This window comes from Pongo pygmaeus, chromosome 7 (assembly GCF_028885625.2).
Source record: "Pongo pygmaeus isolate AG05252 chromosome 7, NHGRI_mPonPyg2-v2.0_pri, whole genome shotgun sequence".
In the NCBI taxonomy this organism is placed as follows: domain Eukaryota; kingdom Metazoa; phylum Chordata; class Mammalia; order Primates; family Hominidae; genus Pongo; species Pongo pygmaeus.
In genome coordinates, this window is record NC_072380.2 from 28076185 (window position 1) to 28090616 (window position 14432).

A 14432-nucleotide genomic window follows, 5' to 3' on the forward strand; every position below is an offset into this window, starting at 1 on the left:
AGTTCACACAAGAGCCAGTTGTTTAAAGACGTTGGACCTCCTCCTTTCTGTCTCTTGCCACATGATGTGCCTACTCCCTATTGTCTTCTGCCATGACTGGAAGCTTCCTGAGGCCTTACCAGAGACCAAGGAGATGCTGGTGCCATGCCTGTACAGCCTGCAAAACCGTGAGCCAAATAAACCTCTTTTCTTTATAAGTTATCCCATCTTAGGCATTCCTTTTTAGCAATGCAAAACAGACTAATATAGGGAGTACACTGATTTCCCCCATTTTCAGAGAAGGAAGCTCTTGGCTGAGTGCCTTGGCCAATGTCACATAGCTGGTGATAGAGAAGCCAGGGTTCAAACTCAGACAGGCTGGCTCCAAAGTCCCTACTTGTAACCAGCATGAAGTCTACACAGTCCTGCCTGTCTCAATATTCATCTTAAATGCTATGATGTCAGTGCAGTACATAACATGGTAGATGTGTTAATATAGTTAATCACACACCTGCCACTTCTACTAGCTAAATGTCCCTGGGTAGCTATTCCATATTCATCTCAATTAGGTGCTTGGTTAAAACTGAAATAATCATATTTTTTTCTACAAATATTTTTAGATTCCCTTGTCTCTGTTATTCTTTCACATATTAAAAACATCATGCATTTGAAGAATCAAGTAGTATAGGCAGAAATATTTGTAAAGATAAAACTGTACATAACACCCTTCCTTGTTCCACAAAGAATTAAGGCAATTCACAAGGATACATTAACTACACTAAGATTAAAGTAGATGAGATCCAGGTAAAGAAGATCAAGCAGAGAGACCCCAAATGAAGCCAGGAATGAGACTAACACAAAAATGCTTTCCTTAAATCTCTATACTTGCTGCAGGTGGACCACAATTCTGTCCCCAGGTTTTTGTTTTAATGACCTTCAAATTCACATATCCCCATACAAGGGATGACAGCTGACTCTTAAGTTTGTGTTAATTACCTCCTTGAAAGTAATTTTAAAGACTTTCAGATTCACAGTCTCCATAAGGTGAAAACAAATTCCTCAAGGAACACATATCTCCTTCTATGACTGACACAGAAAATAATTGGTGCATGGGTCCTCTGAGGACAGCACTGTGTAATGCAACAAATAACATCCTCGACATCATTCTTACAATAAGCACAAGGGATGAAATTTCACAAGGTTGTTTCTGACAGAGTGTCCCAATAAAGGATGATGGCATTACACTTCTATTCCCAAGATGCGTGATAGAATCAGGAAGCTACAGTGTAGATGGACATGGGCTCTGAGCATACTGTTCTTTCCTGCAAAGTCCAAGGGCAGACCTGCTTGAAACAAGGTGATCCAAAAAAGGGATACTCAGTTCAAAGCCAGGTGGACAACTCGCCACAGGCCAAGGTCTCCCCCAACCATTCCAGCCCTCAGGGATTGGGCTGTCCTTTGTATAATTTGGCAACAGCAGAAACTACGTCACATTGCCTGATGGCGGGTATACGTGTTTCTGATTTTAAACCCTCCTGTGCAGGGCCTACATCTCATGACATTTTATTCCTAGGGCTTGTCCCTTTGCCCTGCACTCACCGAACACTCATGCACAAATTCAGCGCTTGTTGAGGATGATGATGACAATGACCGACTGGTGCTGTTAGAAAAGAACTAATTTAAGGTGCAGGAGGAGCCCATGTCTCCCCATGGACTCTCCCTGTAGACCAGTGGTCTTGCTACATTGCTGTGATGCTGCAGCCTCACCCCACATTCGAATCCCAGATCTTTTCACTTCCCCTTTCTGCTGTTTCATTTCCACAGTGAGAATTCAGACTTGCCTACGGAGCTGTCTCAGGAAAGGGGAAGAAGAGATGGCTCCTGATGACCACACCCAGTCACCACAGTGACTGGCTAGAAGAGTCATAGGTAAGACTGAGCTCCCTCCGACCCTTTAATTCTATTGCAAAGGACATCTTGCCTGAAGTGCTGGATTGAGGACCCCCTGGCCACATGACCAGGCAATCTCAATTCTTTAGTTCATGAACTTAAACCTGATGGTCTGTACTGTTCAAAAATGAACTGGGAACAGAATGAAAACATAATAGGGAAACATCAGCCAAGGTAATAATCAAAATGTGTTGAAGAGATAGAAAAGCTTAGAGGAACTGGAGGTAGGAGGAGGCTCTTGCCATCTCCTTGGGAGATGATGAAAGGCTATGAGCTGAGGGAAGAGAACCCAGTGTCAGCATGGGATTATCGGAGTAAAGCTCCCAGGAGGACACTGGTCAGGTTGGATGATGGGCAGAATCCAATTGACAGAATAATTTGGGTGGTGGCCAGATTAACCTTCAAACAGGTAAACTTCGATAATGCATAAACGTGAGGTACATGTTTGCCTTTTACTTTCAGTATTTGGGCAAGAAGATGAATTGAGAGAAGTCCTATGTGGGGCTTATAAGACTCATATTTTGGTGTAGTTTGATTACAAATTTTTCATACTGGGAAACAGTAAGAGTAAGCATTTGCACACCAAGATGTTGCCAATCCAGTATTCAGATATGGCACTGGGTTGCAGTGGACAATTTTGTCATCCAGTTGTAGGAGCTATGAGATTTGCATTGACAAGGAGGTTTTAAGAATGGTTTAAATGGATCTTCTGTGCAAGGTGACCTCTCTGGGCACAGACAGTGAGTTCTACCCAAGAAGGGGAAGCCCTCTCCCATGGCAGGACACCCAACAGAAGGCCAGGCAAGCTCTTCTTCATGCTGGACCATGGATCTCCCCCAACCCCTGATCTTGGTATCTCTGAGAAGGAGCATCGCCGAGGTCTTCAATCAGGCAATGTAAAGAAACCTCTCTAAGATCAGACAGAGCCTCCTTAAAGAACCTCAGACTTGTCCACCACCTTGCCAAGTCCCTTTCCTATGCTGCCCTCACCAAACCTCCCCCAGAGGCCAGCATGATTCTCCAGACAAGAATCTGGGGAGGTAAGAGCAGCCACACACCCAGGGCCAAGAGATCAGATACGACACTGTTGCACCAGCTCCGTCCCAATCCACCCCAAATTTTTGTTCAACACAGGCAATGTGGTATCCAGAAACTTCAGGTTCAAAGATAATTATAATGATCAGAAAAATGCTGGAACAATTAAGGAGGTATGGCAACATTTCTATCAGATTGGGAAACCATGTTCCACCCTCCTTTCTGAAGCTTCCAAGACATCATTATAAACCTCATTCAATCTCCAAGCCAGGAGAAAGCCTTTTTTTCCATCATCCTGGACAGCACTACTTGTTAGCAAACTGTCCTTTATTTTGAATGGAAATCTGTCTCCTAATAACATCCACCCGTTGGTCCTAGCTCTGCCTTCTGGGGTCACCTAGAGCATGTCTACCCTTTCCACGTGGCAGCCATCCAGACACCAGAAGAGAACCGTCACTCCGCTGCAAGTCTTCTCTTCCCCAAGAGACGATGCCCTTCCAGGACCTGAAGAGGCCTGTCCCAAACCCCCCCACCAGCCTGGTCCCTCTCCTCCAGACCCCCATCTGTCGCCTAAAAGTTCCTGTTCTGCAGAGTTTTTCTGCATCTGTCACCTAAAAGTCCCTGTTCTGGTTTCCTGTTGGGCTGGAATGCTTTCTGAACATTCCAGAAATTTGTTATGGTCCTCGCAGCCAAATCCACAAAACCCAGATCCCAAGCTCTCACCAAGCAGCCCGAGAACATGTTCAAATCCTCCTCTGGCCCACTCGGCCTGCAAGGGACCCTGCTGGTCCCCTGTCCTCTGGTCCCAGGGATGAATCATGAGGTTCTCTTGTTGTTGCTGTTGGCCACCCCTCAGGTTGCTCATTGGTGGGACAGACTCCACCCAGTGTCTTTGCCCTGAGTGTGGAAACCTGAAGGCGCAGGCAGCATTGAACACCCCATTACAACACTCGACTGACTAGTCCCGCTTGATGGAAAGTGAGTCAAGACTGGGGAGGTCCTGGCCATCTGCCTCGAAATTTCCAGCAAAAGGTCATCTATCTGTAAGGGCCAGACCTCCAGATTCCTGCCCTGGGCTTCACCCGAGGGCCCCTCCCTCAGTGCTCCAAGTCAGCTCAGCCTGGCCAGCAGCCTCGCTCCCACCAACTCCACCTGCTCCATGCAGCAGCCGCACCTCCCTGTATGTGCCTGCTCTGTCACCATCACATTGGGCTACACCCCATTACAGTGCCCACTGCATTCTGCCTTGATGCAGGGCTCTATCTGCATGACCCTGCCTCGGTTCCTAGGCTGGGAGATCCTTGAGAGAAGCCCCTGGGTCCTATTTAGCTATGCCCCCAATCTTAGCATGGAGCCTGCTGCAAGGCAGGTACTCATGTGAGACATGTCAGGTGGAAATAAACTGATCCCTCAGCCTTACTTGTGTCCAGTCCTACCTACCTCCATTGAGAAAGGTGGGAACTGAGCAGCCCTTCCTTTGAAAGGGAGTGAGGAGAAGACCACTACAGCCATCTGCTTCACCATCTGTCTTCATACAGACTACCTAGAGGTGATGAGCTGGGCTGCTCACAGCCTGGGGCCAACAGGCTCCTGTTCTATCCCTTCTTGAGTCCATGAGCTCTCCTCCATGGCTGGAGAACAAGCTAGCCCTAGCCCATCACCTGCCCATCTCAAAAGATAGAAATTGGTAAGGAGAGCCTGGCTGAACTGGGGCAAACCCATTCTACCTACAGTAACTGCAAAGGGCAGCAGGTTTACCGGAAGGAAAGTGCCTCACAACTATTTTCATGGCACCCCAGGACCAGAAGCTAAGACAATACCCGGCCTTCTCAGTGCAAACCATACCCCAGAGGCCCAGGGAGGCTCAGTGTAATGCACAATGTCCCACAATGATGCAGGAAAACTCAGAAGCCACTCCAAGCAGCTAGGTCTCTACTGCTGGACTCTTCGATTCCACAAGCTCACATAGCCTCTGCTGGCTACTCCCAGGCAAAATAAGCAATACTACTGAAGAGCTTCTCCCTTCTTCCTCCGTAGTTTCCATGGTGATAAGGGCCATGTTTGGGCTCATGACAGTGGGAATGAAGAGTGGAAGCTCCAGGTCTTCCTTCCTCATCCCAAAAGACCAGGACAAAAATGGCCTGCTCTTACCTGCTAAGATGAAGATGCCCACAAGAATCAGGAAGACCAGCAGGTAGAGCCCCAGGACAGCATGCTTCAGGGCCGACAGGGACCCCAGCTGGGTACAGCAGATGCTTGCCCGCCGTTTGTGACATGGACCTGGACAATAAGGGTAAGAGGAGGAAGGAAAGAAGACACTTAAAAACCCCATAAGCTCTTTTCTTTTTTGGTCTCATCTCTCCCTGATGCATGCAGATGTTCATGTTGAACTTCTCACATCCCTTTTGCATGTCTAGAACGCAGCCACCTGATGGGGAGCTTTCCAGGACCATCACATTCAGCCTCTAGCTCTCCTCCCGCTTTCTGTGTTCATGACCAAGCCAGATCACATGTCCACAGCTCACATGCTCACACAAACCAACTCTTCTTGAGCTAGTCCAAGCAGCAGAAAGACCTTGATATGCGGCCTTTACAAAGTGTCATTGTCCCATGGGATCCAGGGAACATGAAGAGAAATGAAAACAGGAGTTGCAAACTCAAACTTCTACAGTGGTTGGGGAGATATGGGAATGAGAGAAATGGGCCCAGTGGGACTGTGGGGAGGCCAACGGCACGTGCCTGCTCTGGCAGAGGCTACTATGCAGGGATGAGGGGTGGGTGTGGCCAGATCCAGAATTTTCTACATCTATTTTTAAGTGTTGGCAACTAATTCATCAAACACAAAACACTGGGGAATGTAAACAAAACACATCTGTAAGCCAGCTCTGACCAGCTTGCAACATTGCATTTAAATTTGCTAGAAAACATGGTAACCTCATCCTGAGACACTCCTCAGCTTCTGCTCAAAATGGAAAAGGGAAATATCATTGCTGTAGCGGCCTTTTGGGCCATGTAATTCAACCCCTTTGTTGTACAGATAAAGAATGTCAAATGTCAGTTAGCGGCAAATCCGGCCCCAGGACCCAGGTTGATCTTTTAGCTGAACTTGTCCTTCAAGGCGGCCTTCTCAGACAGCCCGTGCAGAGGCTTACTGACCTCCACCTGCTCTGTTGACTGAAAGTGGAAAGAGATCCTCTCCCCGATGTCAGCAGGGCACGTAGGAATCACTGGGTGGGAGGGGGGTGCATTTTTTTTTTTAAATGTGTATCCCTTTAATGCTTGTTCCTTACCCCCTGTGGGTGAGACCCCTCTCCAGAAGGACTGTCCCCACTTCAAGAGTGTCACTAACTAAGGCCAGGCACGGTGGCTCACACCTGTAATCCCAGCACTGTGGGAGGCCAAGGTGGGTGGATCATTTGAGGTCAGGAGTTTGACACCAGCCTGGCCAATATGGTGAAACCCCGTCTCTACTAAAAATACAAAAATTAGCTGGGCGTGGTGTAGTGCGCTTTTTAGCGTGCTTGTAATCCCAGCTACTTGGGAGGCTGAAGCAGGACAATCACTTGAACCCGGGAAGCAGAGGTTGCAGTGAGCTGAGATCATGCCACTGCACTCCAGCCTGGGCATCGCAGTGAGATTGTCAAAGGAAAGGAAAGGAAAGGAAAAAGGAAAGGAAAGGAGAGGAGTGTCACTAACCGGAGTGGGCAGAAAAAGGTTGTCAAGAGAGGCTAAAAGAATTGATATTTAGAAAACATGTTGAAGAATGGTGCCATGTTTGCAATTCCTTCATAGGTTTCCATTTGCAAGGATACCTCAAAGGTTATATATCACCTCCCAGGTATCATTACTACCTCGTTGGCCTCAGGAGGTTTTATGACCACAAGGAAAATGGTGGTGACTACTGGTACCTTAGGATCCACACTGCCCTGGTCCCCCAGAGGTATTGTTATATAAGGAAAATTTTCCCACTCATTGACTTCGTTTTATTACAAATACTGCTGTTAAACCAGCTAAACAGAGCTATTACATAATATTTCCATAAGACATTGGGTGCAGTGTCGAGCAAGTTGTCAAATACAAATCCAGTGACCATTCTCACTCATCCTTGCATTAGCAAGTTTTGAAGAGTTGAGCTGATTTTCCGCTAAGACAAAATAGAGCACATCTTTCTAACTCACCCTAAACCTTTTCTGGGATTTTCCATCCCTTACCATACACTAGGCTCTACAAAGGTTTTTGCTCCTAAATATGTAGACTTCTGGTAGCATTTCTTTTATTTTTTTTCCTTCTGGTGAGAGCCACTAGCTGTCTGGTTGCAACTTACCAGAGAAAACTCTGTTCCTCTCAAGAGTCGAAGTGGGAGGTATAGCATTGAATAATATTATACAAATACTTGTTTCGTTCTCATGGTGGTAGTTTCAGCTCTCCTGCTCTGAGCCCTGCTTTCTCCTCAGCCTCATGACAGAATAGGAGGAGGAAAATCACACAGCCATGAACACAGTTAACTTGAAGTTTGCCTTTGTCATCTGCATATGTGTTGCTAGTTCACTGTAGGAGTGGGTCAATGTGCAATGATGTTGTTGCTCTATTTTTTCCCATAAAAAAGAATAGTTCCCTTGCCCTCTACCTGAGGCTTCTATTTAATAGCAAGCACCTACTTGTGACAGGTGCCTTAGTCAACCAACACGCAGAACACCGACCTTCCTTTGAGAGAGTTTAGTTCTTTCAGCAAGACTTGGTTACTTTGTGCATTAAACCAAGTCTATTTTAAATAGAACATAATGAGGGTTTCAAATAGAGGTTTCCCACAAATGGTTAGACAAGCAGAACATGAGTGATCTGGCAAGGCCCTTAGAGAATCTGATTGCAAGGGAAAGAAGACAATTTAAGACAACGACAAGTCACAAAGCCTGCCCAAAACACATTTATGGACTTTTTTTTTCAAGTGGCAGAAGCATGTTAGCTGGGTAAACCCTTCAAATTATTTAAACTTAGCGGAAGATTACAAACACTCCAAAATGATCCTATCAGCAAAGCCAGGGCAAAACGTATGCCTACTTTTTTGTTAAAAACAATTTTTTAAAAATGCACTATCAAGCCATGACAAGACATGGAGGAATGTTAAATGCGTAATTAACTTGGTAAAATCAGCCAATCTAAAAAAGCTACATACCGTGTGATTCTAACTATGTGATATTCTGGGAAAAACAAAACTATGAAGGCAGTAAAAAGATCAGTGGTTGCCAGGGATTGGGAGGGCAGGAGGGATGAACAGGCGGAGCACGGGGGATTTTCAGGGAAGTGAAACTCTTCTGTATGATACTGTAATGGTAGATGCATGCCCTTAGACATTTGGCCAAACCCACAGAATGTTCAACACCAAGAGTGAACCCTAATGTAAACGATGGGCTCTGGGAGATAATATTATGTGTCAACATAGGTTCACTGATAGTAACAAACGCACCATTCTGGTGGGGACGTTGACAGCGGGGGAGGCTGTGCATGGGAAGGGTGGCAGGCAGGGTATATGGGAATGTTCTGTACTTTCCATTTGCCTTTGCTATAAATCTGACACTACTATTAAAAAACAAAGTCTAGTAAAAATAAACGTAGAGCTTTTGACTTAAGGATTGTAGGGGTAAAAACTTTAACAGGTATTTATGGAACATCCACTGTGGAAAAGCCCCACTCTGGTAGCCAGCCTTCAAAATAGCCCCCATGATCCCAGCACCTTCTGCAATCAACCCCCTTCCACGTTGTACCAGGATTGGTCTGTGTGACCAATAGAATATGGCAGAAGTAATGGTGTGTCACTTCTGAACTGAGACAAAAGACACGCAGCGTCCTTCTGGCTCACCCTTTCTCTCTTGGAACCTTTGTTTGAGGGGAAGCCAGCTGCCATGTCATGAGCGCCCACAGAGAGGCTTATGTGGTGAGGAACTGAGGGCTTTGGCTGACAGCCATGTAGGTGAGTGAGCCTCTAAGGAGATCCTCCTGCCAGGTCAAGCCTTCGGATGATGGCAGCCTGGCCAATATCTTTACTGCAACCGAGGTAGGAGACAAGATTCGACTCCAGAGGCAGAGCTCAGACACCAGACCAACCTGAGGACTAGCTAAAAAATGGATGAGGCAGGAGCAGCTTTTCATAAGACACACCCACCCACCAAAGTGCCATGTTGTTTACCATTGCCATGGCAACACCCAGACGTTACCACCCCTTTCTATGGCAATAGCCTGATAACACAGAAGTTGCCAGCCTTTTTCTAGAAGTTTCTGCATAAACTGCCCAAAATTTGCATATAATTAAAAATGGGCATAAACAGGACTGCAGAACTGCCTCTGAGCTGCTGTTCTGGCCACACTGCCTATGGGGTAGCCCTGCTCTGCAGGGAGCAGCACATCTGCTACTGCCATGCACTGCCACTTCAATAAAAGTTACTAACATCACCGGCTCACCCTGGAATTCTTTCCTGGGCAAAGCCAAGAACCCTCCAATTTTGGGGCTTGCTCCTCCTGCATCACAACCTCTTGAGAAAGCCTGAGCCAGGGCTACTCTGCTAAATTGTCCCTGGATTCCTCCCAGATTATACAGACATATGTGTGTGCAAAATTTATCTGAAAAAATTAACAAAATTTTGGCTTTTTTAAAAAAAACACCCATGACTTCCTCAGAGACTGCATGAGGAATACATTTGTTTTATGCTGCTCAGTATTGGGGTAATTTGTTATGCAGCAATAGATAACTAACACACTTATGATAGATGCTGGGAAATACAAAGATGACACACTGTGGGAAGGAGAGACTGTCAGCGTCATTCACTTCCAACTGCCCAGCTCCCAGGCCAGTGCCTGGCACATAGCAGATGCTCAAAATATTTGTTGAGAGATTAAGATGCGGCCACTGCCTTTCAGACGCAGCCATGGGAGGGGAAGACGATGCATAAAAGGGTAACTGCAATACAGGGAAGAATGAGGTCGGTGCGGAAGGGAGCGGTGACACAAGCAAAGTGCTGCCTGCACAGGTGGCGATGCATTCAGTGCCAGAGGTAGTCACAGAGTCTGCATGGAGGAGGCCGCGATTCACCAGGGTGTGAAGGACAGCCCTTCGTAGATGGGCTGAACTCTGTTCTCTTTCTCTTCACTTCATAGTCCAATGTACAGGACTTAAAATTTTGAAAACAGTGACTTTAAAGAGCAAACAGTCTTCTTCTCTGTGTGAACCATCTGCAAGAAGTACCAGACAAAGCTGTTCATGATTAACAGGTTGTCTGCAGACACAGGCACACACAAGACCAGAGCGCTGGAGAAAATGGTCAACCACCACCACCACGACAACAACCAGAATAAGAAAAACTCTCCCAAGCTCAAACAGAATCACAGGAAAGATTTTTCCATTTTGCAGTGGCCTCCAGAAGTGAGGGTAGCATCTGGAGGTCAGGAAGCCAAGAGGTCTGGAAAGGGCAAGGCCAGTGGCTCTGAGCAAGTAAATAGAAACGAACAGTGACTTGCCAGAAGAGCCCAGAATGCCAGGCTGGGAGACGTTGTTCATCTCAGTGTGGAGCACATGGCTACTTGATGATTGCTGGGAGCAGCAGGTAGATGGTTTCTCCTCTGTAGGCACCCTCCCCTGCATACAGCCTGCACAATCTTGCCATAGCTGAGTGTCCCTGGGCTATTACTTTCTTAACATCACTCCACTTAAATACATTTAAACTCAAATTTCTTTGGAAGAAAACTTCATCACCCTAAGTGGAAAATTAGTATCTTCCTATTATACATTAAAATAGATACCTGGCTGGGCCTGATGGCTCACGCCTGTAATCCCAGCACTTTGGGAGGTCGAGGCAGGTGGATGACCTGAGGTCAGGAGTTCAAGACCAGCCTGGCCAACATGGTGAAACCCCGTCTCTACTAAAAATACAAAAATTAGCTGGGCATGGTGGCAGGCGCCTGTAACCCCAGCTACCCAGGAGGCCGAAGCAGGAGAATCATTGGAACCTGGGAGGCAGAGGCTGCAGTGAACCAAAATCCTGCCACTGCACTCTCCAGTCTGGGCGACAGAGTGAGACTCTGTCTTAAAAAAAAAAAAAAAAAAAAAAAAAAAAAAAAAAAAAACCCAAAAAAGTAGATACGTTAACAGCTTTATACGTGTGTATCAAAGGCATCTTGAACACCACTACGCTATATGTAGCCACATCCTAGGAAACACTGACTTTAATGAAAGTAACTAAGTCACAATTCAGTGACATATTGCAAGAAGAAAGTTGGTACACACCCAGGAAATTTCATTTATAGAGAAGCAAAACCAAATTTTAGATGTTCAAGTTTTAAAATGGTCCAGGCCAGGCAGTGGCTCATGACTTAATCCCAGCACTTCAGGATGCTGAGATGGGAGGATTGCTTGAGCTCAGGAATTTAAAACCAGCCTGGACAACATAATCTGACCCTATCTCTACAAAAAATTTTTTTAATTAGCCAGGGATGGTGGTATGTGCCTGTATCCTAGCTACTAAAGAGACTGAGGCGGGAGGATCACTTGAGCCTAGGAGTTCAAGGCTGTAGTGAGCTGTGTCACCACTGCACTCCAGCCTGGGTGGCAGAGCAAGACCCTGACTCCAAAAAGAGAAAAAGTTCTAGAAGGTAGTATGTTAAGAATTAAGTACCACTGAAAGAACCATGTCAGAACCTTGCACACATCTTTCACACCATCCTCATTATCAACCATTATCTCTTTACCTCTCTGGCGACCCCACTAGTCTCTAAGGTTCTCTGAGGCAAGGTGTATCTCCCTGTCAGCCAGCGAAAAACAAAGCAAACACATGTGAACAGTTATTTTTGTGGCAAAGACTGTCTCTTACATTCGCCGTACGCAAATAATTGACAAACTCTAATTGGCTGGAAAAACACATTTTTGGAGCAAACTTTTGGTCTGAAAAAATAAAAGCTGGGGCCGGGTATGGTGGCTCATGCTTGTAATCCCAGCACTTTGGGAGGCCAAGGTGGGCAGATCACTTGAGGTCAGGAGTTCAAGACCAGCCTGGCCAACAGGACAAAACCCCATCTCTACTAAAAATACAAAAATTAGCCAGGCTTGGTGGTGCAGGCCTATAATCCCAGCTACTCAGGAGGCTGAGGCAGGACAATTGCTTGAACCTGGGAGGCGGAGGTTGCAGTGAGCCGAGATCACGCCACTACACTCCAGCCTGGGTGACAGAGTGAGACTCTGTCTCAAATAAATAAATTAATTAATTAATAGCTGGGCTTTCTTTGCATATCCAGGGCCTCTGATTGCTTCTTTGTGCCCATGCAGGTAAACTGTAGAAGTTAATCACTGGAACAGAATAGATACTTTACCCCTGGTTGAAAGTCAAAATCACACGTGGAGCTTCTTAGTCATACCAAGGCCTGAGCCTGCCCTTGGATGCTCACTCTGATTCAGTGGTGAAATCACAGTTCCACGGCACGGAGGCCACAGCTCTGCAGCAAGGCATTTGTCATATAAAAAGGGAAGGTGAAGACACATTCTTGGAAAGCAAATGAAAAGTTTTACTATTATTAAGAGCTTGACTTATGGGGTAAAAAAAATTCCTTGATTTCTTTTCAATAGGACACGTTGAAAATGGGGTTGTATCAAAAGATTGTATTATTCCTAGAGGTAAACATTGTGAAGACTTCCTCCTAAAACTGGGAGCAAGAATACCCCAAAGTGTTTTTGCTAAGATACTGTATCCTGGGGGTAGGGAGATGTTTGGCAGCGGACATTAAAGAACAGGAAAGTTTATACAAAAACACAACCCTGGCACCCTGAGCTGAGGATGAGTAGGGAGAGGGTCCCCCAATGTCAGGCTACATTGTGGAGAGAACCTTGAACCTCTACAGCCCTCTTTCCCTGTATTAAGCAGGTAGCATCTCTCACAGCGCTTCGGGGGAAAAGCATGGGTTTGGGGCTCTGTGGAGGTCAACGCAAAGCCTGCCTCTGTCATGCATTAACTGTGAGACCACGAGCGAGTATTCCAGCAGTCGCCTTCATCAAAATGTCCTTTCCTTGAAAAACTAATATTTCAGTTTCTTAGTCATAATTTTAGAGCATTTTGGAGTTATCCAAATTTACTTGCCCCCTCCCATTTTAAAAGAAACTCACAAATTGGATGTGATAAAAAATGAGTGTTTATTTCCAAAGAAACTGGCTCTAAACATTAAAAAAAAAAAAAAAAACAGAAGGCAATGATTCCATTGTTACCTACTTGAGTTTTAACAGCAGCAAACAGTTACTTTCTTCTTGTTGTCTTTGGTCCCCCAGCTCATAAACAGCAGGTAGAGATAGCGTTTTATTGCTGGGAGGAACCTCAGAGCTCAGCTCATCCAAGGAGCTTCGTGAAACCCACCCAAGTCTGACTTCACGATGGTTACTCATCACTCACATTGTTCACTGTAACAGGCAGCCACAAATAACCTGTCTTTGAAGCTGCCACCACTCTCTGGCTTTCATGGGGACTCCATAAGGGAGGGAAGGAAAGTATGAAGCAGGGGCACTGCCACCAAGAGCCACCCACCTGAGTCCTGCCTGGTGTCACAGCGGACCCAGTAAAACAAGTCTCCCTGGAGCCTGGAAGGGTCCTCAATAACCGTGATGTTGTGAAGTCTATATCATCCTGGTCATCATCCTGAATCCTGGCAAAAAAATTCTTCTAAAGCTTTTGGGATTTCCAGAGTGATCACTTAAGAGTGATTTTTGTATATTCATGAGATGACTGGGTCTGGGGACCCCTAGATCACCTCAGGATGGAGGCTGGCCACTGGAACGACCAAGGCAGGATTAGAGAGTTGGGACTTTCAGCCTTACCCCCAACCTCCAGGAAAAGAGAGAGGCTGAAGGTTGAATTGATTATCAATAGCCAGTGATTTAATCAATCATGCCTACATAATGAAGCTTCCATAAAAACCCAAAAGGACTGGGTTTGGAGAGCTGGACGTGCAGAGGTTCCTGGAGGGCAGAACAGCTGGGGAAGGCACGGAAGGTCTGCACCCCTCCTCCCAGACCCACCCTGTGCACCTCTTCCCTCTGTTGTTCATCTACACACCCTTTGTAATATCCTTTTCAATGAACCTGTAAATATGAGTAAAGTGTTTCCCTGAGTTCTAGGAGCCACTCTAGCAAATTAATCAAACCCAACGTGGGGGTCCTGGGAACCCTGATTTATAGCCAAAGGAAGTGGGTGCAGGGTGGGAGCAGTCTTGTGGGACTGGGCCCTCAACCTGTGGGATCTAAGGCTACCACCAGGTGCATCGCATCAGGATTGAATTGAACCAGAAGACACCCAGCTGGCATCCATTAGCGAACCCACTGCAGAATTGGCTGTTGATGGAGAGAAATCCTCATCCATTTTGGTAACCTGAAGTGAAGCATTCTGCGTTGAGAGAACAGAAAAAAACATTTTGTTTTTTTTCCTCTCTCCAGAACAACCAAC

General features: G+C 46.1%; 1 protein-coding gene across 1 annotated transcript in view; it reads right to left on the reverse strand.

The window, feature by feature from the left end:
• The window catches only part of SCARA5 (scavenger receptor class A member 5), a 123996-nt gene that overhangs the window by 92793 nt on the left and 16771 nt on the right, over positions 1-14432 (reverse strand). Inside the window, exon 3 of the mRNA XM_054497362.2 lies at positions 5116-5244. Within this exon, the coding sequence (XP_054353337.2) occupies positions 5116-5244 (129 nt within the window). The remainder of the gene's footprint in view (positions 1-5115; positions 5245-14432) is intronic.